At 39.0% G+C, this 26,654-nt stretch overlaps 1 protein-coding gene across 2 annotated transcripts; it reads right to left on the bottom strand.

Annotated features, from left to right (window-relative positions):
- Window positions 1-2,872: 2,872 nt before the first annotated feature.
- LOC148041257 (lipid phosphate phosphatase epsilon 2, chloroplastic-like) lies at window positions 2,873-25,248 on the bottom strand. Of its 2 annotated transcripts, none has more exons than XM_087678570.1 (4): window positions 24,823-25,248; window positions 23,804-24,035; window positions 23,640-23,713; window positions 2,873-3,621 (listed from the first exon to the last, which is right to left on the bottom strand). In XM_087678570.1, the coding sequence occupies exons 1-4, from the start codon at window positions 25,120-25,122 to the stop codon at window positions 3,394-3,396; spliced, it is 834 nt and encodes a 277-aa protein (XP_087534696.1). In that variant the 5' UTR covers window positions 25,123-25,248; the 3' UTR covers window positions 2,873-3,393. The 2 variants fall into 2 exon arrangements, with proteins under 2 accessions (XP_087534696.1, XP_087534704.1); XM_087678578.1 differs by having other exon boundaries at window positions 3,455-3,748.
- Between the last annotated feature and the right edge of the window lie 1,406 nt (window positions 25,249-26,654).

Genomic DNA, 26,654 nt, shown 5'->3' with positions numbered 1-26,654 from the left:
TGCTTAAAGGCTTTTTATCTTTCGATAACCCATAAGAGGGGCTCTGCAACAAGAGGAGCAATGGGGCTGATGGCAAGCCAATTTTCTGGCTTGTTGGGGCAATGAAATATACGTTGCTTCGAAGAAACCATCCACCCTAGGCTTGCATTGAAAGGTGATCACCGTCAGTTTTCACCAAACCTCACGATCAGTTTTCCATAGATATAGAACCCATGTGACACTTCTCTAAGTACCTATTAGACTTGTATAGAGCCCATGTGAAGCTTCTCTAAGTACCTATTTAAACTTGTGAAGGCAAAGAGACCTTGCGATAAGGTGGCTTCCAAGCTTTGTGCATGAGGACTATGCTTATGGAATGATGCAAATATTCTTTAGCCATATGAATACATATTGGTTGCATTAAGTATCCATCCAATTATAGTTATTCGAACATGGCATGGAAAAAGGTATGAAGCTTATACGAAGGTAACTAAAACTTTTGCGAGAATGAGACACCCATCACGTATGTCGTCTTGGCAGGACGAGCCCGTCTCTCTACAGGGTGCATCTCTCTCTCTCTCTCTCTCTCTCTCTCTCTCTCGGTGTCTCTGGCCCGTCTCCCATGGGTCGAAGCTCCAACATAGTAGCCTCTCTGCTCTCTGTCCTACACAGCAGGTCGAAGCTCCTCTCAGCCGCCACACAGTCCCTCTCTTTCAGCTACACTTCAGCGGCTGTTCCGATCTCCCTCCCCTCCGTTGCACATAAATGTCTGCTCACGGGCATAGACCCAAGCGTTTTCTCATCTTCCTCACCACCTCCCCCCATGGTGCGAGGGCGCCGCCTCGGGTGAGGTTTGCTTGGGCTCCTGCCCTAACAAGGAGATGAATCCAAACACTCCCTTAGCAGTTCAGGCATCACCACCCAAGCCAAATCAACAGCCAAGCCCATGGCAGGAATACTTACGCCAACGAGCTTTAAGGAGAGAGTGTGGTTTTGAGATGCTTACCAAAGTGCTCATGCATGTACCAACGTGTATCGCTATAGCTAATAGGAACACACAAGATGATATCAAGGAAAATGACGAGCAAAGTTGCAAGAGGAGCTACATAAGGACATCGAAACAAGGATGCAAATAAACAGAGTACATTGCCTGCACCATCTTTTTAGTGGAGAAGGTTGCACTCAATGCACTCGTTTGCAAGGCCTGCTTGCTTATTAATGGATGGCTGGAAGAAACACGAGAGCAACTAGCTAATGAAGATGAACAAGGATGTTCGAAGTTATAGCACATTGGTTGCTCCTTCCCATTTTCTAAAAATGAATTCTATGTATTCCGATGTATTATGAATTCCAAAGCATTCTCTTCTATGGATTGTCCCTCCCTTTTCTTATACATTTCAATTTTTCTCCATCATTCCTAAGGGGACTCTGTTTCTTTGAAACTATTAAGAAACCTTTCTTTTGTTGCTTTATACTCCATATGTACATGTGGTCTTTGTCAATTCCAATGCCTTTTATCATCATCAAATCGCTCTCTTCGTCTACCAAGAAGACGGTATTTGAAAATTTGCATCTTAGCCATGGTATAACTTATATAAAATGCACGATGCATCCAAGCTCCAACTTCTCAAGGAATTGTTGGGGTTCTTCACTCTTCGCTCCCTAAAATTCCAGAAAATAACTAGTCATGTTATCATTTCAAGAATTGTTTGTATTGAGCACTAAAATCACTCACAATGCTTCCAAAAACACCTACAAAAGACAGTAAATGGGCAATTTCTCAAGGTGATAAAGCCATCATCAAGGAGTCCAAAAAGCCTAAGCACCAAGTTACTTTAATATCATGATGCATTTAGTAACTTCATAACTTTAGTAAATTTTTTAAAAAAATTGTGCCAATGGCAATCCAAAATGCATTGCAACTAAAATCTTGATCTGCATCTCTTTATTCTATAAGCCTTTGAGACATCTAAAAGGATGTTAATACAACATTGTCTGTGTGCATGCATATGTGTGTGTGTGTGTGTGTGTGTGTGTGTGTGTGTGTGTGTGAAATCTCTATGACCTTAGCACATTTGAAAGCAGCTCAACACTTTAAAGTTTAAATTGAAGAGTAACCTACCTAGGTTTGCTCATATGTAATCAATTTGTTTAGGCTTTTTATTACTACAAAGTTTTCCATTACTTACATGCCAACTCAATCTTAAAAATAGGAGCATCTACAATTCTAGGCATACCAAATTGTTATCCTATTTTGTCGCATTGTCACACATACAATCGTGTTCCATCATGTCTATGTATATCTCTAAACTGCATTTTTCACAATATTCTCTCGCCCCAACCAAACCCCACCCCCCTCTCCGAGACACAAAAAAAAGGGGGGGTTGTGATTTGGAAGTGAGTAACCTCTTCTTTCCTCCTTTGCACCTTCATGACTAGCAAAGTTGGCTAGTGCAAACCAAAGAAAGCCAACACTTGTTCATTACATCCCAAGGTCTCATGCCTAACATCACATTAGGATACTCAAGACTTTTCCCACAGCTATCAAGGCGATCACGATCAAGTCTTCTTGTCATAACAGCATACCCATGAAACTCCAATGAAAGCATTCTTCATCCTTGATGTATAGATTTTCAAACTTTGCTTGATTTAGCTTGTAATTTCATTGATGGTTTCTCATAAATAGACCCTTTACACCATGTTTGATCTAGCCTCTATTTCTTAAGAGTATTTTTCATACTATTGATTCATACATTACCATAAAAGGTACATCTCTTAGCAAAACATGACGAGCCCCTAAAGAAGCAAAGGGAGGTGTTATCTATGCTTGGATGCTGTAAAAAGTCTTTAATGATGTTCTTTTACTAACTTCCCTTAGAAAGCCATAGCACTATGAAGCTCAAGTAAAACCCTTAAATTATGTTCTCAGATTTCTACTTCTTGATGGATGACAAGCTTTGCAGAAACCAGGAAATAAGTACACGATAATTGGTGTGTGTGCTAATGCCATACATCATTCAGGATCATTTTTAAGTCTCTAGATATCACTGCTTATACAATTTTGAGCAGACATGTTATCTATTTCTCTCGATGGCCAGTATTCATGGAAGAAAATTCCACACCGCACCACTGCAGAATGGTGCTACTACATACTCATAAACCAGTGTAATAGGAGACCTCCTTATATAAGTCACATAGTCATGAACTAGTGTAATCAGAGACCTGATATAAGTCTTGCATATGATGAGAATATCATGTGAAGCTTTCAGAAAGATGAGACTTTCAACAGAGTGCTACTTGCTTATGTCTGAATGGCAGATACACTCTGACCCAGATATACATGATCTGAGGTGTTCTCAGAGAACCTTCAAATGAGGCAGCAATTAATAACCTTACACCAGACAGAGACACCTTTCATGCTTCTCCCCAACGCCATTTCCTGATGCCGAATGCTAAGAAGCAAATTGCAGTGAAAGCAAAAGTACAATAAAGGGAGTAGCGAAGCCCGGCAGAAGAGGCTACTGCTTCCTGAACAAAAGAGTGCCACAAGCCAATCCATGCACCAGCCATACTGCAACCAAATGCTCCACCAACCATCACCTGAGCTGGCGTATGCAATCCTTCAGAAATTCGCAGCCATGCCTGGATCCCACTTGTATGTCAGTATGTGAAAAACACAATCATTCTCCAGTCTTTTTTTTTTTTTTTGGGTAATCAAGTGGCTACACTGGTGCCAAATCAATTTGAATGTAGGAGTTAAAACGAAGACCTGGTCACCATGCGTTCAACTTAACCAACCAAGCTACTCCCGTTTGCACTCTCTCTCTCTCTCTCTCTCTCTCTCAACTCATACTAGGCAAAGTCATCCAATTGAGGGACTGAAAAGAATTTCCCCCATTTTGTGCCTCTAACAACTGTTTGAATCTATGCAATAAAATCGATCACAAGATCAACATGAAATAACAGTACCAAAGTTGGATTTGGAATGAGAAATAAAGTTCTACCATAAAGATTGCAGATTCAATATTGGATTTTAAGTTAAATTGGTATAAATTCAGAGTCATCAAAAAGAAGACTCACCTCTGGATCTGACACACAACAAGATGCTGGTCAGAGAAAGCTCCAAGTTTGCATTCATTAATCTGTCAGGTGCTATCCCCCAGGTGGCTGGGGGAGAAATTGCAGAGCCTGGTCTACCAGTGCTGCTAACCTGAACTTGGCTGTTTTATTGCATCGGAAGCTAAGAAAGGCTCAATCATAGCAACTCTCTAATGCATGCAAGGAGAAATGCTTGTCAAGTCACATGTAGACAGTCTCAGGTGATATGTGAGACATTTGTCAAAGCTACAATCACCACAAAGTCAGTCAACCCTTTGACCACAAGATCCTTCTGTACCCAAAGCATGCTGCCAATCTCATAGGTCAGTTAGAAATAAAGTGTCCAGACAACCACAAAGGTTCATGCAGGTTTCTCAGACCAGACACACTGCCCCAGAGCAAGCTAATACAAAGCAAAACAACAGCAAACTATCCAGTCCTCGGAATTCAGCAGTTAGGTAATCAGCCAGGCCCATAGAACATACCCCGGTTCCCTAAAACATCACCTTGTAACAGGAGGGAAAATCAGCCCACAATGAAGGCTGCATTCCGAAAAAAATAACTCTACAGGTTTGGAAGGGAATGAGCAAATTATGGCAGCAGCATGGCAGAAGAAGGGAAGAAGACGTTATGGAGGACCTGATGCAGTTAACTACGCTTCATCCAGCACCAAGTCTTGTTTTCAAATGGAAGAGGTCAAGTTGAAGGGGTACAGGTCACACTAAACCAAAATTTTATGAAATAAATCATCAATGGAGTCGGCTTGACAGGCATCATCTTCAGCATCTCTATTGATGGCATATGGCATCCACTCCAGGCGCCAACTGTAAGTATTGCAGGTTTTACAAGTTGTGTGACATGCACATCTGCAGTAAGTGAGTTTCAACCCATCACTTGCCAATCCCTTGGTGCGATTATGTAATTTGAGCATGTCACAAGCCTAAGATGTCAAAAGGATAAGTCTATGTAAAGTTGTGTACTTTGAACACGGTAGAAGGCAACAGGAGTTCAGCAGAAAAGGTCCAAGTCATTAAGAAACCTAGCAGAGGGAACAATCGGTCAATCTTTACTGGTCTTCCAGATACATTGTACACTGAGTAATGTGACAAAAGTATTCAAGTATTCCATGCACACATGGCACTTGAGCTGCAAATTGGTGGTTAAAGTTTTAGCAATTCACTTCAAAAATGAATTATTGAGTAGCATAATTACTAATATACTTTTGATATCATACAATCACAGTTCATTGCTCAAGTCATGGATATAACAGCTTTGGACCAACAGTGAAAAATATCATATTTTCATCATGTAAGGGTGGATCAGCCCAATTTGTGCTTGGCTGATTAGCACATTTATTAATTCAAGCACTTTGTGCACCATGTTATAGGCTATTGTATAAGGCTTTGAAATGTCTCTGGTGCACAAAGAATGACAAATCAAAAGCTAAAAAGAATTGGTATGAGAGCTCATATATCTCTGACATTAAGCAGCATATAATTGTACACATAGGCATGCTATTATCTGTCAAGAAAAGTGACAAGACGGTATGCACTCATACCATATCAAAGAGACAATAGGGTTTGCAGGGAGAAACCCAAAGTGTTCGGCAAACATGGAGAGAAGAAAAACTCAGAAGAAGAAGAGTGAAGAAGATGATGAATGATGAATCATTGAATCATGCTCAACAAATCAAGCTGATTCAATGGAGCCAAAGCTTAAAGATGACTACATTGCCCTAGATAATCAGGCAGCAATATCTGAAGGAAACTTGCACTATAGAGGGAGTGAAACACAATCCTCCTTGCAGTAGGGTATAGAAGGTAATGCCAAATGACAAAGAAAGGGACAGCCAGCTGCAAAGGGAGGAAACTACAGTCCTTAGGCCCTAGGGGCTATGAAAGATGAGGAAGAAGATCACCACCTATAGATGCATACTCCGGAAGGTGAAAATCAAAAGGGCGGCCTACATGATGGCCAAATACAACCCTAGATGTTGAGCTAAAATAAGCATTGCATGCTGAATTAGCCTCTTAAACAGCCCCAAAAATGCTTGATTAATGAAAACCCTAAAATGGTGCACGGTTCGAGAGAGTTTTAAAATGGCACACAATATGAGGTCCCGAAACTTTCAATAAATAGATAGGCTGCCCTCCATTCAGCCCAATCTCGTTTTTGCAATTTCATGCCCTCTAGCTTCGCTGCCCACACCCCATTCGCAAAAGACATGTCAATCGAAGCTGCCCATTGTTGTTTACATCCACCAAGCACCTATTTCCAGCCTTCATCTTGTAATCTACACTGCCTACTACTGCTGTCCAGCCCTAACAACTGCTGCAGACCACTCACCTGTTGCTGCCAACTGCCACGTGGTAGCACTTGCTTCATTTTCACCTGCTGGCTGCCACCCTGCTCCAATCAACTGCAGATCTACCTATGTTTTCCTCAGCTAGCTGCTATACAAGCTGCCAAATCATCACCTGCAGCTGCATTGATTGTTTTCTCTCTCCTTTGCCTATCCAACACTGATCTGCAGCACTATTCACTGCTGCATTTGCTGCTGTCCAATATTTCGAGGCTGCCTTGCTGTGTTTCAGGATCTATCAAGAGTATGACACACTCTTCCGCTCAGCACCTCTGCCTCGATCCTGAAGACATGAGAGTTTGGGGTTCAATTCTCATTCCCTACACAATTTGTTTGTTGCATGAGCATTGTATATTCAATATTCAATCATTCATTCACATTTCCACCGTGCCCATTGTCTCTAAGTTACCCTAACCCGTGTTCTATTGAGTTTATGCTTTGTCATACACTTTCATTTATGTTTTTGTGTTAGGATATTTATTCACATGGTATCAAAGCAAGGTTCTCTTCCACGAAAATTCCACCTTTTCTCTAAAAGCCCTTTGTAAGAAGCAGGAACAACAAGAGGCCAAGATGACTTCAAACACAACTTCACCACATCATCATAATGCTCTTGAGCCTGCACATCAAGACACAAGACAGAGTGGGCTTCACAACTTGCTCCTTCTAACATGGTTGGAGTGCTTTCAAACCACCACGGAGTCCATAGACCATATGAGATCTCATGAGGCCGAATACAATCTCATCCTCATGCATCCAACTCAACAGTAAATTGAAGGTAAATTTGAGTTTTTCCCTTGAGATTCATTGCACCAGTCTAATGATTTTGCAAGAAGGACACGAGCTCCACAACAGACTAGTCATCCTAAGGTGGAAACTAGCATAGAGTACAAACCATTTTCCTCTCTATCACCATCATCTTTATCTTTACCTCTTTCGTCTTTTCCACACACTACTTCACCTTCGTTCACTCCTATGTCAAGTATGCATGTTACTACTTCTCAATCTTTTAAATTTACTTCCTCTTTTCAACAAGATATTGGCGATGCTTGTGATGAAGGAACTCTACAAACTAAGTATTGGTTCATAAGACCCAAAGAGGATAGACTTTTCCACTTACATTTGAGAAAAGGTAAGCAAAGGTTACAAGAATCTATTGCAAGTACTCATACTTCATCTTTTCCTTAACTTTTACATCTCATGGTCGATTTGATTTTGGCAATGCATCTTTTCATCGTTGCATTTAATGGACAAAAGTGTTAACTGCTATAAATAGTGCTTAATCAAGTTATTCACCACCCTATCCGAGGAGGAAAGCTTGTTTCATGGTTTCATTGCTGGAATACCACTCAATCCCTTGATTTGGTGGGCCCGAGACACCTGATTACAAGCCAAAGCTTTGTACTAGTGCTTGTTTTTACTCTCAACTGAGAAATTACAGCAATATGTCTTCATACAGTGAGATGGACTTGAGCAATGATGATGCCTCTCAATATGAACATTCACATGGAATGAAGGAAATGCAATGCCTGACCTTGGACAAGGCTTAGACCATGGACAGCAAGCTGAAAATGTTGTTGTTGGGCTAGATGCACAACCTTCACGACATAAGGAGGCTGATGTCCAACAAAGTGAAGAGGAATTTGATGACCAATTCAAGAATTAGATGAGGATAGCAATAAATCTCTTTGCTAAATTGGTAAAGGATCCTCAATTTACCCAATTTTTTAATGCTCCAAAGAAGGACAACAAAGGCAATAAGAAGAAGACGTCTTCTACACCTTCGGGACAGCAAGATGCACCCAAGATAACACTAAACCCTTCATTTGAAGCTCCCAAATATACTAATAAAATAAAATAGTTACTACCTACGGGGCAAGGAATGTAAATACAATGCCATCACGAAAGTGTCAATCCAATGGGTTTTGGACAGTCAGGCATGCATGCTATGATGAGGCAGCCAAGATATTTTGGTGGAAGCATGATTTTTCATGCTATGGTTGGACAAGGACCCCCATACGGGAATGTATGGCACAAATCCCTATGGTATGCAACAACCAATGCATAGTGCGCAAGGCCCAATGTATTCGGGTATGACTGGAAACATGCAAAATTGTATGCATGGCAACATTGGCTTGATGCCTAGGACACAAAGTGGCATGTTTGGTACTGCATCTGCATCCCCGAATGCTTATGGGGCTCAAGGAATGAATGCTAATCATACAAATGCTCTGTTTGGCGTTGGTTCTTATGTAAATTCAACAAATGCACCCTTTTTGCAGCAACCAGTGTATGACAACTTGACACTCGAAGGGGTAGCAAAAGACTATGATAAGGGTGGAAAAGCAATGAAACAATGAAGTTTAAGTCTTTTAGTGATATACAAGTAGGCTGAAAACTTTGATTTTCATTCAGCAATTTGATACAGCCTATTCAATGGGAAACTTCACGGAGTTCTTGAAGATTGCAAGGGGGAGTCATATTTAGCCGTATAGATTTGAAAAAAGTGGGTATCATCAGATACGCATTAGACCAAAAGATGTGCCTAAGACAACTTTTTGGACATCTTTTGGATTATACGAGTTTCTTATTATGCATTTTGAACTTAGGAATGCTCCTGCCATTTTTAATCGAATGATAGATCGTACCTTCAAGCCACATAGAGGATTTGTGGGCACTTTCTTTAATGACATGGTTATCTATTCAAAGAACGAGGCAAAGCATAAAAAACACTTGGACATTGTGTTCAATGAACTGCATGCGCATAGATTGGTTATCAATGACAAGAAAAGTGAATTCTTCTTGTGTGAAATCCCCTTTTTGGGGCATATTGTATCGGCTGATGATATTTGCATGGACATTGCAAAGTTGAGGCAATACGATCATGGCCACCTTTGAGGAATGTGCATGAGATCCGCAGCTTCTTGAGTTTACATTCTTACTACAAAAAGTATGTACGCGGGTTTGCTGAAATTGCATCTCCATTGCATACCATGCAAAAGAAGGATGTACCATTTGAAAGAACAACAGTGGAAATTTCAGCATTTCAAAAGTTAAAGGAAAAGATGACTTCAGATCTTGTGCTTGTATTGCCTGATCTAAGAAAGTCATTCATAGTTCAATGTGATGCATGTGGTAACAACATTGGGACTATTCTTATGTAGAACGACTAGACTTATGAGAGCCGAATTCTCAACAGTGCAAAAAAAAATTTGCAAGTCTATGAGAAAGAACTATTGGCTGTAATTCATACACTATCTACGTGGAAACATTATTTGTTGGGGATTGATTTTACCATGCAAACTAACCATCAAACTTTGAGGTACTTTCTGACGCAGACAAATTGTCAGAGAAGCATATGAGATGGGCAAATTTTCTCTCTATGTTTCATTTTCAGATTGTACATATTGATGGTAAAAAGAATGTTGTGGCTGATCCACTGTCACGTAAGCCACAAATTTCAGCTATCAACATGGTTTATCACACTAAGTTGGAAGCCATGAAAGAGCAATATGTTGCTAATTTGAACTTTGGTAATGTTTATGATCCGCTTTGCAATGGCCAAAGACATGAACACTTTGTGCTAAGAGATGGATTTCTAATGATACATGGACGACTGTGTGTCACAAAGCAGTTAAGGCCTAGAGTTATCACTGAAAGTCATGCTCCTCCGTACGTAGAACACAGAGGTATTGATGCCACACTCAAGGTAGTGGAGCATTTCTTTTATTGGCCAGTTTTAAGGCATGATATAAAACAGTTTGTTAAGACATGCATCGTATACTAGAAGGTAAAGCACGATAAGCAAAAAATGCCAAGTTTGTTGCAACACTTTTTTATTCCAAATAGGCCCTAGCAAAGCATTGCAATGGACTTTATTTTTTAACTTTCTAAGACACCTACACGGAATGATGAGATATGAACTATCATTTGCAAGTTTAGCAAACAAGCCCATTTCATTCCGGTGAGAAAGAAAATAAAGGCTGATCATATGGCACATATTTTTGCAGCACATCTTTAAGTATCATGATATGCCAGAGTCGATCATTAGTGATCCAAACCCCCAGATCTACAATTTATTCTGGAAAGGATTGTTTGAGAATATGGGTACCATGCTGAAATTCTCATCATCCTTCCATCCGTAGATAGATGATCAGTCTCAGAAAGTAAAATTCCAGTGTTAGATCTTTAAGGTGCTATGCTTCAGACCACAAGACATAGTGGGAGCAGTATTTGCCCTTGGTTGAGTTTGCTTATAACAACATTGTCCATAGTTCTACAAGCAAAGCTCCATTTGAGGTGGTTGAGGGTGGCAAGAAGATACCACCTATTCTGCAAACTAAGGATAAGATCTTTGAGGCTGATCATTATGTGAAAAACTCAGATGTAGCATATGCAAAGATAAAATATGCACTTCAAAGATCGCAAGAAAAGCAAAAAAGAGCAGCTGACTGCCACAAACGTGCTTTGCAGTTTGCAAAGGGTGATTATGTATTGCTACACTTTGAAAAGGCAAGGCTGAAAAATATGAAAGAAAGAAAAAGATTATATGTGAAGTTGAGTATGAGATACTATGGGCCCTTCCACGTATTTTAGAATATCAAAGATGTAGCATATCGACTGAAATTACCTCCACATTGGCAGATACACGATGCCTTTCGTGTCAATTGTTGAGGCCTTTTCACGGTGATGTGCCAAAGGATATGTCTATTGAAATTCAGCCAAGGCTAAGGAGCTAGATGAGATTTTGGAACCCAAGCAGGTGAAGCATGGAGATGAAGCTTGCCTGAGTGTATTTCTTAGATCATGGAGCTATTGGTGGATTCGTGCAACTAGACTACAACGAATGGATTGGTCAGTAAGCTCGCTACATTCGATTGAAGAGTGTACGTTGGCTATGTGAGAGATAGCCATAACTCGATTTCTTGAAACACTTGAATCAATAAGCGGTCTATGGATCCAACGATGTTGCTCACGAGAGCACCAACATTGACTTGGAATGAAGGCTTGTTAGAGCTTTTTAGGCGAGCTTTGTCAAATTTCAGCCACACCTAAGCTCCTTGTAGAATCAAGTATCTTCAATGCTTATTTGTTACTTTCTTTTGTTTTTTCTTGAGATCTTTGGGTAGCTCATCTAACTTGGAAAAAAGTTGTATCCATATTACGCACGAACTCAACGGCATGAAATATCTCCTCCTTTGTTTTGAGAATAGGTAGTAAGAGTGGTTTTTTATATATGATCTCAAAAGGGGCTTTTCCTATAGAAATATAAATTGTGTTGTTATAGGTATATTCTACCAACGATAAATATTTTTCCCATTGTTGGTTGGCTTCATGGCAATGGCACTTCAATATATCCAATATTGTGAAATTGGCTATCTCACTTTGACCATCTATTTGAGGATGATAAGATAAAGAAAAAGTAATCGTTGTATGCCAAAAGATACTAGTGGTTCGTGGATCTCTATCACCCACAATGGATGGTGACAACCCATTATGCTTAAAGATTTGTCGAGTAACTATTCTAGCCGTGTGTTGAGACTTGATAATCTTCTTAACACGAATGAAATGAATCTGCTTGTTAAACCTGTCAAGAACAGTCCAAATGCCATCATTGCTGTTTGCTAATTTTAATAAGCCAAAAATAAAATTTACAGCAATGTTTTCCCAAGATTAACTTAGAATCTTAGAATCGGTAATGGCTACAAAAGCCCTGCAAGCTTTTGGCAATCGAACTTTATCTTTTGGAATACAAGACATTCCTTGACAAATTGTTGAATATCTCATCAAAGACTTGGCCAAAAGAAATACATTTTAAATACCTTAGTTGTGGCCATAATACCACGGTGAGCCATATAAAGAGCAGCATGATATTCTTCCATTACTTTAGGCCTGAAATCTTTAGTTATGCACAACTTATTCTCCATTAAAAGAAATCCATCTTTGATAACATAAGAGTTTATCATTTTACCAAGTTGTAAATCCTTATACCAAGTTTATGTTTATATAGTTCTTGAAACACTATTTTCAAGTGTTGCTTATGCTCTTTTTCATCTTTTGAATGAACCAAAGTATCATCGAAGAAAGTACCTATAAACTTCCAATGGGCTCTAAAGATTCTTTTCATTATCCTATTAAAGGTTGCAAGAGTTGGCAAGACCAAATGATAGCACAAGAAACTCATACAAACCAAAAGTTGTCCTAAATGATGTTTTATGAATATCTTGAGAAACAATTCTTATTTAATGGTAGCCACTCTTCAACTCAATTTGGCTAAATATTTTAAATCCATCCAATCTATCCAAGTTACCATCAATTCTTGGAATGGAAAACCTATTGCGAATTGTAATTTTGTTAAGAATCTTATAGTTCACACATATACACCAAGATCCATCATTCTTCTACACTAAAAGGACTAGAGAGCAAAAAGATGAGAAACTAGGTCTTATAAGTTATTAGACCCTTCTCCAAGAGCTCATTTACTTGCTTCATAATCTCCTCTTGCTGTGTTGGACTCCTACAATAGGATAGCCTATTTGGAGGTGAGCTCCTAGGAATCAGGTCAATGTAATGATCTTCTAACCTCTATGGTCATAACTCATCAAATTAATGTCTACAACACAATCTCCGTACTCCTTTAAAAAACTCATTCACTCCTTAGTCATATCTAAGATGGACTCTTCAATTCTAGACTCTTTGTTAGAATCTTTGACAAAAATCAAATACGAAGAAATAGACTTTTTCATCGCTTTAAAAATTTGTACACTAGATAAGACGGAAATAGAATTTCCTTCCACTCTCACATTGAAATATGCATTTTGATCCTTGAAAGAAAATCTAAATTTATTTTGATTTCAATCAATGGCTGCATCTATTTTTCTATGCCAAGATATTTCTAACACAATATCACAATGACCAAGATCTCCCATAACAAAACTCTCATGATCTACATAATTTCCTATCTCAATCCATAGTTTCCCAAAAATGAAAGTAACTTAAGACTCCATTCCTTGAAAAGTAACACCTAACATTTCTAGTGTTCCAAACACCCCCTTTGATAAATATAGAACTTCAACAATCCGAGCATGGATATAATGATATGTAGCCCTTGTATCAAAATAAATGAGAATAGGCTGATTAGCAATCTTAACCCAAGCCATAAAAAGCTTCCTTTTCTCTAATGGAGTTTCATCTTGTTGCAAGGATTCCTTAGGTGTAGTATTCACTTGAGGTGTCTTTTGGGGCTGGTTTTCCTTCTTTGCCTTGTAACCAACCATGTGTCATTTTTCTCCTCAAGAGAAACATCACCTTCTCTTGTATATTCTACTAACTACTAATATGTTAGCTTCTTTTTGGATGACAAATGTAGTGTACCTCCATCCGTATGCTTTCATTTAGTCAAACATCTAGGTCTTCTTCCTTTGTGGTTCTTCTTTTAAGGCTTTACCAAGTAATACATGGCATATATAGTCCTTCAGCTTCTAGGCCCACATCTTAGGCTACGTTCAAAGCATCACAATTTGTCATCTTAACAGCTCACCGTACTATTGGATGTAATCCATAGATAAACTTTCTCATCTCCATATCAGAAGGAACTTCATTAAGAGATATAAATTTAAGAGAAACAGCTATAAACTTGTTTATATATGTTTCAACATTGTCTCCTTGGCTTTGCTTCAGCTCATCCCATTCTTGTTGCACATTGGCTTTAAAGGATGGAAGCTGAAACTTCTTGTTGAACATCTCCTTAAACTTTTTTCAAGACCATAAAATACATCAAACTCCACACTCTTCTCTCCAAGCTTAAAGTCTCTTTTAGCATTGTTTTCCTTTGCTAAAGAATCTTTGGAGATTCAACTACCATGGAAATAGCCAATTCTTTGACTTTCTCCTTGCCCTGTGGAGGGATTATTGGGACAAAAGGAGATAGCTTACATATGACGAGGTTTTGATGTCACTGCTTGGCAATCCTTGTATGATGGGTGATGTGTTATCTTTCATAGACTTAGTTACATCAATTACATTGACACCTTTCATGCTAAGATAGGCCTTCGCAACTGTAACACCATCTACCTCAAGAGCTTTCTCAGTAAGAAAATCTTCAAAGAGCTTTGCTTTAGCCCTTCTCTCCATCAAAGCTCAAATTTCCAATCCACTTCCACCTCTTTGTATCTTTGTATCTTCTCATAATTAAAGAAAAAGTTGAACCCAAAGATCTTGTTGCCCAATAAAATTTCTTGCAAAGAAAAAGTCCTTGCTCTGATACCAATGTAAGTCCAAGGAAGAACATGGAAATGACAATACTTTGAACTTAATCAACTTGATAAATTATCAGCACAAAATTAGACGATATATATATATACATATATATATATATATATAGAGAGAGAGAGGAGTTAACACCACGTTGAGAGGGGAACCAACCCCTTCCCCTTTACAAGATTTATTGAAACAAACCACGGGTACCAAGTGAACCATATACAAAAGAGCAGATTTACTGTAATTCTGAAAATTAGGGTTTCAAAACTCTAATTTCTACATACTCCAAACAGCAAACATTTTTTCTTCTTCAATGCTTGGACTAGATCAAACTTAGTAGAAAGTACTTCTTGAATGAGTGATAGATAGTAGAGTACAAAGCATGTGGCTGAAATTTCAGCACGAGAGCTTATTTGAAATGAAGAGAGAGACCTCCAATATATAGGTATGGGCTTTGGGTGCTCAAAAGTGGAAGGTAGATGCTACAAATGACAAGTGTTTGCTAACAATGGCATCTTATTTTAGATTCCACATATCATCTTCTAGAGAAAGAAGCTTTTAAACCTACACCTAGGTCAAATCTTGGTAAAGGACTGTGAACTTTCCCTTGGAAATCGCTTTTGGTGTTAAAGGGATTAAGAGAGTTTAATGATTTAATATCCTAGACTAAGGTTTGTGAAAAAATTCAACACTTTTAAGTTCAAAGAGATTAGGAATTTAAAATTGAGGTTAAGCACCATTTAATGTTATTTTAATGAGGATAGGGCCAAAGAGCTATGTAACTTGAACATGCATGTGAAGGCCCTAGTAAAAATGGAAATTTGCCAAACGTCCAGTTTGGGTTAGTTTTGGGCTTTATGCAAGTAAACTCCCATATTAGGCTATTTTTCTCCCATTTTGGGCTATTGAGAACAAATTTAAGGGTGGAAATTTGGGTGGTGGACTAAGAGAGGGCTATCAAAAGCAGATGCAATAGTGGAAGTGTATACTAATGCTGAAATAGACTACTGAATACACAACACAAAGAAAGAAAGAACACTACAAAAGAAGAGACCTCAAAAGAAGACTCGGGAAATGGAATCTATATACCAAGTCACGAGACAATACAGAACCAACGTGAGTCACTGGCTGTGAAGGCACTCCCACCAGCTCCTCTCTCCAACAAGGACCTACAGATAACAAATGAATGATAATAATTGCGAGGAGCCTGAATTAATAGGCCAAAAGAATGCCATAAATGGCAGCAAATCAACTAGCATTTAATACTGATCAAACAGCATAAAATGCTAAAATAGCCATCATAAACATCCAAATAAAATACCTAAATGATCAAGATAATATCCTACTGCCCCAACTCATTGAATCACATGCACATGCTCAACATGAACTAACATGTCTAATAACACCCTCTCTCAGATCATGGGTGATCTAATACAATACAATATACAATGATAATGCCCCATCATAGTACATACAACAATGTCCACCAGAGTAGAACCATGGATACCCAAGGAGTGGCTACGCAAACCACCACCAAGGTATCTCAAAGAGAACTTAATGTCGATGTCAATCGTACCAACTCCTCGAAATAGAGAAGAATCAAAGCAACTCTCAATGTCTGTCAACAATTTCTTGCAATAGCATACAAGACCATCCTATCAAAAATGCCTCTGAAAACATGTGCCTATAAATTTCCCGCAGGCCACCAAAGTGTCCCCTTAATGTGAGCTCAGACTAGGAGCCAATCCCACTCTTTATCAAATACCCACCCATCACGAACTTGGATGTCAATTTCAACTCCAAGATTTGAACCTACCTTACTTCAATCAATGTGTCAGGGACATTGCTTTCTAGAACCTATGCATCTATATACTTATATAGATGAGATTCACCCACTCCATCTCACCACCCTCTCACACTCCCTCTTTGGCATTGGAAAGTCTTGAGGCATGACCGCATCACCTATACTAGAAAGCAGCACCGAAAGGGTCAACCAAGCCCTTCCTGCGATCTAAAGACGAGGATCCCTTTCATGCCTTAGCCTTTCCTAGACTGAAGAATCTAAATTGGAGTCTGAGGAAGAAAATCACTCAATGGAGGAATCCACATCCTACTTCTTCTTCTCCTTCTTTTGCCTGGAAGCCGCTAACTCTTTATAGTCTTCCACGAGTGTCCCTTCTTACCACAGTGATAACACTGGGCCTTCAACTTATTCTTCCTGTCACTCCTCTTTGAAGCTACAAGAGCCTCACCAGAGCCTAAATAATGAGACGAAAGTCTGCCTTGTAGGCGCCAAGATGCCTCATGCTTAAGCATCATGGAGGACATATAGGTAAAGCTCACAAGTGTCCAGGATGTCTGCACCCTCGAAGCATTGGCCACTCCATCAAACTCCAAAGGGAGCTTGTAGAGTGCTGTCTCTACAAGGTGTGTCTCACTAAGAGCAAATTGTATGTGTCAAAGCTAGTCCTGTATCTATGTAACACAAAGCAAAAATTACTTAATAGTATCCTTAGACTCGAACTTCATGTGCTTGAGCTATCCATGAAGTGTCAATGTACACATGGTGAAAGGTGTCTCATACAACATCTGAAGCTTCGACCATACTTCTAGAGATGTCTTGCATGAGGTAACCACAAGTAGAACTTCTTTAGAAATACATCGAAGAGGTGCAGAATAGGCACATGCATCATCCGTATCACATGTAAGCACAACTTCCTCATGATAGTCCTCATTAAAATCTTATGGAACTGGAAAAGGACGCTAAGGATATGAAATAGCTCCACAAACAATGAACCATAACCACTTCTACACAAACTGCCCTTTCATAACAGCACTCCAAGTTAGATAGTCAGGGCCATGTAAAAGTGCACAGAGGGGCCATCTTGAGAGGATAGGAAGAGAAGATAGAGGATAGAAGATGGATAGAGAGAGAAGACAACCAAAGCAGCAACAAAGGCTGCACAAAATGAGAGTTCACATGCAGTATTCATAAGCTGATCACACAAAATTGACTGCATAAAATGGAAAACAGCCAACAAACACTGTTAGAAGTAGCAAATGCTATTGCCCAGCCTCTAGGAGCAGTAGATGCAGAAAAACACAGCAGCTGCAACCGAAGACACACGGTTAGACAGCATTAAATGCAGGTGACATGTTCATGACCTGCATTAAATGCAGCAAACAATGAAACGCAAGCAACTGAAGCAAAAACGCAGCCTCCAAAGGGTGACAAACAAGGCAATGGCAACAGACAACAATCTCCAAATCAACAGGAGGTAGGGGAAGTCCTGAAATCAATAGAAGCAAACAGTAGGAACACAAATCCTAGAATCTGATACCATATCAAAAGTGGATGCAGCAATGGAAGCATATACGAATGCTGAAATAGATTGTTGAACACAAGACAGAGAAAGGAAGAACGCAGCAAAAGAAGAGAACTCAGAAGAAGACTTGGGAAACGGAATCCATATACCAAGACATGAGACAATACAAAACCAATGTGAGTAACTCACTATGAAGGCTCTAGCACCGGCTCCTCTCTTCAGCAAGGACCTATGGATGACAAATGAATGATAATGACTATGGAGAAGGAGCCTAAATAAATAGGCCAAAAGAATGCCATAAATGGCAACAGGTCGGCCATCATAAAATGCTAAAATAGCCATCATAAAGATCCAAATAAAATGCCTAAATAATCAAGATAATATCCTAGTGCCCTAGCCCATTGAATCACATGCACAAACTCAACCATGAACTGACATATCTGCAAACAAGGCAAGTAGGCCATTAGGGACAGCAAAAAAACCTGATCTGCTGCACATTCAGGGGTTGGAACAACAAGGCAACTACTATGCAAGCCTTTCTCTTGTGGGAAAGAGTTTTCTCTAATTTGCTACTCATCTCTTCTTCGTTAGTAGATCTGAACTTTCTCAGCCTTAATCTACTGGTGCAATTCTAAATTTAAGCAGAAATTAGGGTTTTTTAGCTTAATCGAGAAGCATGCCATCAAATCTCAGCCAAGCAATAAAGGAATTTGCTAGAAACCTGAGAAATTACAAAATACATGAAATATTTGCTCATCTACAACCAAGGTGACTCACGTACAAGTATAGAAGATCGAATTTGTGGCCAGATGTACTCAAATAAGGGGAAATTATGGATACTTTGATGCCAATCACTTTTTAAGGCATAGTCACACGTGAGGTAAAATGGATTCAAGATAGGAAACAAGAATAGCCTCAACATTATCTCATATGAGCATTTAAGAGGAGGGAGAGTTGGGATTGATGGCTAAAAAGAAGACCCACTATTCGATCAGTCCTGCTTATCACCAAAATGTCACAATACACAAGTAAACTAGGACATGAAAGTAAACTAGGACACAGGGGTAAACTAGGATGGCCAAAAAATTGGCACAATTCTCGTAAAAATGAAAACATAACAATAAATAAATTAAATGTGCCCTCCAAAACATGTGCTTTGTATATGATCTAATGGTTTAGAAACTTATACTTTTGCAATGAGATCATAGGTTCAAATCCCGCCACAGTCCACACACAGACAAGGAGTACTGACTGATCGAGCCGTTCAGCTTAGCCAATCCAGATGTCCTAGGCCTTGACACAAACACCGACGACACCTTCATTGGTGGATACAGGGGATTATTGCTCGGGCTAGAGCTAGGTCCTCCATACCCACATGAGATTGTACCATTTGGAGCTCATTGTTACTAGATAGAGCTCTATGTTTTACACAAAGCCATAGTTAGTTTCCTTTCTTATTTTGCTTTGTGCTACATATTTTGCCCAGATAGTTGTACCATCATACACATGATTGTAACTCATGGTCTCATAGGTCATTTTGGCCTTTTATAGACGTTAATATATCATTTCATTTCATTTCTCTCTCTCTCATCTTTTCCTATCCTCTCCAAATCTCCAAATGGCTCCTCCCTATTGTTCTATTGATGACAAACTTCATAGCCCTGATTACTTAACATGGAGTGTTGTTATGAAAGCTTGGTTTGTATAGAAGCACCTGTGATACATTGTTTCTGGAGCTATTGAGCGTCCTCAACACTCCACTCCTCTTCTAGCTAATTTCGACAAGGACAACCATAAGAAAGGTGTGCTTACATGGGATTTTGATGATGCTCATGCCTATTCTACTCTTCTTCGTTGTATCTCTAGAGAAGTCCCACCGGTGGTTACCTCTTATAAGATAGCTTCAGCAATATGGGCAAAGCTTCAGATGTTGTACAAGGCTCCCTTAACTATGCGTGCAATTACCCTTTATGAACAACTCAAGCAAATGAAGTTCAAGCCGAAGGATACTATTCAATCATTCTCGCTTCATGTTACACAGGTACAAGATCAGCATGTCGCATGCAGTCCACCCTTCCAATGGCTCATCTTGTGGAGACAGTGCTCTACAAGCTCCCTCCAAAGTTTGATCGAGTAGCCAATGCTTTACTGACCCAAACATCATTAGCACCAATGAGCTTTACATATACATCCTTGATGCTGCCTGAGCATGACCCGTCCTTGCAGTTACATAAGAGGCTTCCATCCCAATATGGTAGCTCCAATGAGGTATTTGCTACTTCAAAGAGGGGTAATAGGAAGAATATGTCAAAGGCCCAATATTATCATTGCGGTAAAAAGGGACATCTACGCAAGGATTGCAAATAGTTACCGACTTCAAGGAAGGAGAAGAAGAAGACGTTGGATACAAACTCCTTCGCCGAGTCATCCGCCTTCTACGACTCCAACTCAAATCCTCCAGCAAAGGCCATGACCAAAGCGTAGAAGGGCTTGGCAACCCCTCCTTCTACTACTTTCTCATGCAAGTAATGCAGTCATCCCTCACAAGTCCCTAGTGCCAGAGAGGGAGTGTAAGAGGGTGGAGAGATAGGGTAAGTAAGCGTCAACTATATCAGTATCAAGATAACCACGAAACGTTTCAACCCCAAAACATTTCACCCTGAAACGTTGCATTTCACCCCGAAACGTTTCACCTTTGGGCAAGTCCCAAGCAAAACGCCAATGAAACGGTTAAGTAATATATATGAGATAGTTTTCTTTATAAACAATGCATTGCAACTTACATATTTATACCATGTGAATCCTTTCACATCAACAAATGATGTCTACCCTATATGCAAAGTGTCTAAAAACTCTCAAAAGAGCAAGAAAAAATAATTTTTTTCCATCTTTTAAAATGTTGTTTCAGCCAGCTATTTCACTTGAGTAGTTTTGCATCTCACTGAAATATTTTAGGCGTTTCAAGCATTTCGCATTTCAATGCCAACGAGATGCATTTTGTGGCTACCACGACTGGTATACAGGCGAACAAATTCGAGAAAGGGACTTCCTTGATGTATCCGGCTAAAGTCTAGAAGGTTTTAAGATCCTAGAGCTAGAATTGACTTTCATGCTCATGATAGGTTGTTACTTGATAGAGTAAGATTGGCTCCTAGTCTGAGCTCATGAGAGGACACTTTGGCGATCTTGGTGAAAGGCAGGAAATCCATGTTCACATATGCATAGAGGCATTTTTTAACAAGATGGTCATGTATGCTACTGCGAGGCATCATTGACAGACACAAAGAGTTGCTATGATTCTTCTCTATTTTCAGAAGCTAGTATGATCAACATCGACATTAGGTTCTCTTCAAGACACCTTAATGGTGGCTTGATCACTCACTGCTTGGGTATCCATGGTTCTATTCAAGTGGTATTTATTGTATGAACTGTGATGAGTCATTCTCATTGTATCATTGTGTTGTACCAGATCACCCATGATTTGAGACAAGGTGTTAGCAATATAGTCAGCTCATGAGCGAGTCTGGGCATGTGTTCTAGTAAGCTAGGCATTTTAGTCAACCGGCATTAAATGCTGGCTGACCTAATCATATTATTGGCATTATTTTGTACTTTATATTTAGGCCCCTCCTCCGCAATTCATTCATTCACTGCTTGCAAATTCCAATGCAAGTTCCTATTGGAGAGAGGGAGTCAATGCCAATGCCCACGTAGCCAGTGACTCACTGTTGTACATAGTTGTCTTGTGTTTGGTATGCGGATTGCATTTCCCAAGTGTATCTCTGAGTTCTTCTTTACAATGTTCTTGTGTTTTCTCTTTTCTCTCTCTTTTGTCTTGTGTTCAACAATTTATTTTAGCATCCTTCTATGCTTCCATTTTTGCACTTCTAACGATAAGATAGTTTGAGAGGGGAATAAAAAGGAAGTGATGTTTCTTGTGGCTATATAGTCATAGGAATGAAAAGAAGCTACCTTCCTGCAATCTTGAAGTCCAAGAATGGCCATCACTTGTTATATAGTTTTGGGACTGGAAATGCAGAATTCTCTCATGCTTCTCTCTTATCTAGATTTGATACATGTGCCATTTGGAAAAAGAAATTAAATATTTGAGTCTCAAATTTGAACCTGATTGCATTGTGGATTACCAACTTGTTATTCTCAACTTGTAACCAACAGGGGTTAGTGTTTACATGCATACCTCAATGATTCAAGAAGGTGGTTGATGTAAACTCAACTAATGAATGATAGAATAGATGAGATTTTGAATCTACAAGTGGGTTGATTTGCATCCAACAACAAAGGGGCAATTTGGAGCTTGATACGGCTGGTCATTGGAGACCTACATGCAAGTGTTCTTGATCCAATTTATATCTGATCGTGCATCCTATCAAGGAGCAAATTGAACTTGATGGCTATTGGTTACAAAAGACAACATATTATTAAACGATAGAATAAATGAGATTTTGGATCTATAAGTGGGTTAATTTGCATCCAACAACAAAGGAGCAATTTAGAGCTTGATTGGCTGGTCAGTGGAGACCTACATGCAAGTGTTCTTGATCCAATTTATGTCTAATTGTGCATCCCATCAAGGGACGAATTGAACTTGATGGCTATCAGTCACAAAGAACAACATATTATTCCAAATGTTGCTAGAATATTGGCTCTCCCAACTGTACCATAAGTGTTTTGAAATTAGTATTAAATGAAATACTACAAGAGGCACCAACATTTTGGGGCCAATCGGATGTCAACTCGTCTCAAATTTTCTTAAGAACAATCTAACCCAATGTGGTAAAGTGTTAAGTTTTCATTGCATCATCTATTATATAATTTTATTGCTTGCTACTATAAATTACGAAAAATCAGTGCATTTCAAGGTTCCACTACCCTTTTGTAAAAAGAAAGGGCTAGTTATAAATTACGAAAAATCAGTGCATTTCAAGGTTCCACTACCCTTTTGTAAAAAGAAAGGGCTAGTTTCACCCTTGGGCCTCAAATAGCATTGCTACATTATTTCGAGAGGAGAGTTCGGTTGAAGGGGTTAGTATGATAATTGCAACCATACCAATAAGCTGGTTTTGAGTAAAGACGATATTAAGATTCTCTCTCTTTTATCAAGGTTGATTCCCCAATCCATTATATGCCAAACATGTGACGCTGAGTAAATTTTGTGAGAATTATATTACCAAAGTACATGTTCCTACTTTGTTATAATGCCCTTTACATTCCTGTGAATGCTATTTTAACTTAATGACTACCTTCTTTAACCTACCTACTTCTCTGGGTAAAGCAAGTTTTGCCCTGTTACTTTTGGCTTATGACCTGAGGACACAGTTATGTAAATTTTTTACATCATAGTTTCCAATACAAAACTACAAAACAACACAAATGTTTCTAAAAACAAAAAGTTTTTTGTCCATCCATATTTTCTTTAATGTGATATGCGTAATCCCTCCATACAATTTTATGCATATTGAAGTTCAACATAGCCATAATATTTTCTTCAACATGTTTGATATTATGTCCTTCACTTTCTTGTGTGCAACAGCTCAGTTCTGTATTGCAGAATTTTCACACACAACATTACAAATAAGAGGGAAATGAACGTGTACCAGATAAGCACCAAAAAAGAGGACCGCTGCAGCACCAATGACTGCTAAAATCTGCATGCCTTGCCAAAGGATCACTGTGACACAGGCCAAAGGAAAAATATCATTGTTTTGCCAAGGCCCACAGGCAATGCATGATTTCAGGAGCAATGACCAAAGAAACATACAGCCAACGGCCGCATAGAGACTCAAGTATCCGAGAGACTGAGCATGGGATGATGGCATTCCAGGGTCAGCCTTCAAGCCCAATGCTGAGAGAGGCCTTTGCTGGTTGAAGAGTTTCTTTAGAAGTTTGGAGTTTCCTGCATTCAAAATACCACCTGTCACTGCCCATAGCACCTGATCGTCACGTCTCCATGCGATTACTGCAAGCACAAGACCTACAACTATCCATCTGCTCTGCAAACACAAAATATACAAGACTAACTAGATGTTTATAAAGAAAATCCATTCAATCAAAGATTGTACTACCACCAGTAATGGGAACAGTGAAAACAGGGGGCACGTGCAGCAAAGTTTTTAAGCCGAAGATGGTTGGCATGGTAAACATAGTTTATAGAGGCATTCAAGGACAATATAAAGTATACAGATGTGATGCATAGGTTGCATACAATGATACTGATAAGGATGCCCCAATAAGCAATTCCACAGTAAGAAACACTTAGCAGCACAAACAGGTTGTTCAAACTAACACATGGTCATCTGTGAGTAAGGTGCACCTAGCTAGGTATGCAGTCCCCCCTTTGCAAAAGCTCATGATGTGGTCGCAATCCACCATGTAAGAATTATAGTGGGAATTTGACTAAAACTTATTGTGCAGAGCCATACATGCTTTCTGCTCTAAGTAAAGCGAATGAGATGCCTTCACATTTGGACGACACCCACTGCCCAATTCGTCAAATTGAACTATAACAGAAAAAATTATCCAAACAACAGGCATGTATTCTTGAAGAATATGAGCACAGACAAGGAATGTGGATACTTAATGTAACAGAAGGCATGGCTGATCACATTCAATTTAGAATGCCAGCATATCTTTTACACAGATTCTAACGTTACAATTTGATTAAGTTCCTATGGATGCAGAAGGTGTGAATTATGCCAGCACATGGCGCATGTGCGACCACGTTTTACATAGGTTCCCCGACGCTCTAATTTGATTGAGCGAGCTAAAAGCAGTCCATACCAGAGCATTAAGAATGCGGCCGGGGGAATGGCGAAGGTGCGTCGAGTCGGCTGCTGAATCCTGATCCATGAATTGAAAATTTGGGCGATGATGATGATGATCATGCTCATGCTGCTGCTGGTGATCATGGGGATGGAACATGTCAAAGCCTGTGGAGGCCCGTGCGCGCAAAGCTCTGCTGAACCTGTGGTTGAGATGGAATGATGAAGCAGGGGCGATGGAAGAGGAGGTATCGGATGGAGCACCATGCGGAAGGAGAGGCAGGATGGAAAAGGGAGGAACTCCCTTGGTCGCTAGCATCGCTACTTTCACTAGAACGGCTTGCTGGTTTATGCCATCATTGTGGGGCGACTTGCCTCACGCATAAGGGGGGCTCTTGGCATTTTACAAATCTATAGCATTACCCAGCAGGCATTACCCAGCAGCGTTCAGCGCAGCCAGAGGCATTCGCATTTTGATATATATATATATATATATATATATATATATATATATATATATACTGAGATACATATTGTCATTATATTCACCATAACTAAATAGAAAGAGAAATCGGAGCAATGCAATTTCCAAGGTGATTTTTAGGCAAGATGAGATCGTTGCAGGCAACGCTATCTGTTGCAAATGTTGTTGTCCTTCCTAGAAGTTGGTTACTATTTCATAGAGTGATGCATGCAAACTCATGTTGAGTAGTTGTAGTAGCTCAATATGCAGAATTCTTTATGTATAATCTGGTAATAGGGCAAGTACGTGCTTGTTCTGATCTTTGTTTGCATAACATGATCCACATTTTGTTATTATGATCTTGACCTTGTGTTGTTGGCATGCAAGGATGAGGATTGTGCTTGATAGAGTAGTCGAAACTTGCATTTATTGCATACATTGATCACTCATTTGTGAGAGGGTAGTTTGATGTTGCATCATGACTACTTCACAAGATCCACATATTATTAGTGTGCCAATGACACTTGCACATGCAATTGCCTAAGAAGATTCAAATTTACAAATATCATATCAACTCGCAGCATAAGGTTTTAGTGATGTTTTTAGGAGGCCATAATTCTACTTTTCCTAAAAGACCTTAATGAGGCCCTGCAATTTGAGCATCTCAATGGAGCGCAATGATGTTATAGATTCTATTAACATAAGAATACATATTTTTTCATGATAACAGTATCATTCTATGTTTAAATATGAGTTAAGCAAAATGAAATGTCTATTTTAAAGTATGCATTTGATGAACAACATTCACAAGTATTTGGGGCTAATGACGTTCGGCTAAGAACACCTTGTAAAACATATGATGGAAAATCATAAAGTTGCTTGGTCAAAGTTTGAGATGTAGTGGTTTCTACATTTGACTTTATCTATTTATTTAAGATTGAATTTATAACTTCATTAAAACATAACAATAACATGGAAAAACTACATAAACATGCTATATAAGTAACATCCTAAAGAGTTGGAATAAGTCTCTTTTATATTTTATAATTATAAGAAAAGGTGTCATTCCCCCATTGCTTAAAAAGATGTGCAATTTTCTTCGCTTTTCTTTTACTTTTCTTTACCATTGATAATATAAAAAGAAATAAAGATAGATTATAAGCTTGTGAAATATTGTATGTGTGAAGATTGTAGTTCTATTTGCTACACTAAAGCCTATAATGACGAGACATAACCAAATGAACAAACTATATTAATTGTAAGTACAATAATATTAGTTTCACGTTAAAAATATTAACAATCAATAATGGATTATTTGATTATAAATAGTTGAATAATTAAATAACTACATATCTGTCTATCTCATATGCACATAAATAATTATTGAC

Source organism: Lygodium microphyllum, chromosome 1 (genome assembly GCF_053477565.2).
Source record: "Lygodium microphyllum isolate KBCC chromosome 1, Lygodium_microphyllum_v1.1.10, whole genome shotgun sequence".
NCBI lineage: Eukaryota > Viridiplantae > Streptophyta > Polypodiopsida > Schizaeales > Lygodiaceae > Lygodium > Lygodium microphyllum.
The sequence above is the reverse complement of the archived record's forward strand: the minus strand, read 5'-3'. Positions and strand labels throughout refer to the sequence as shown.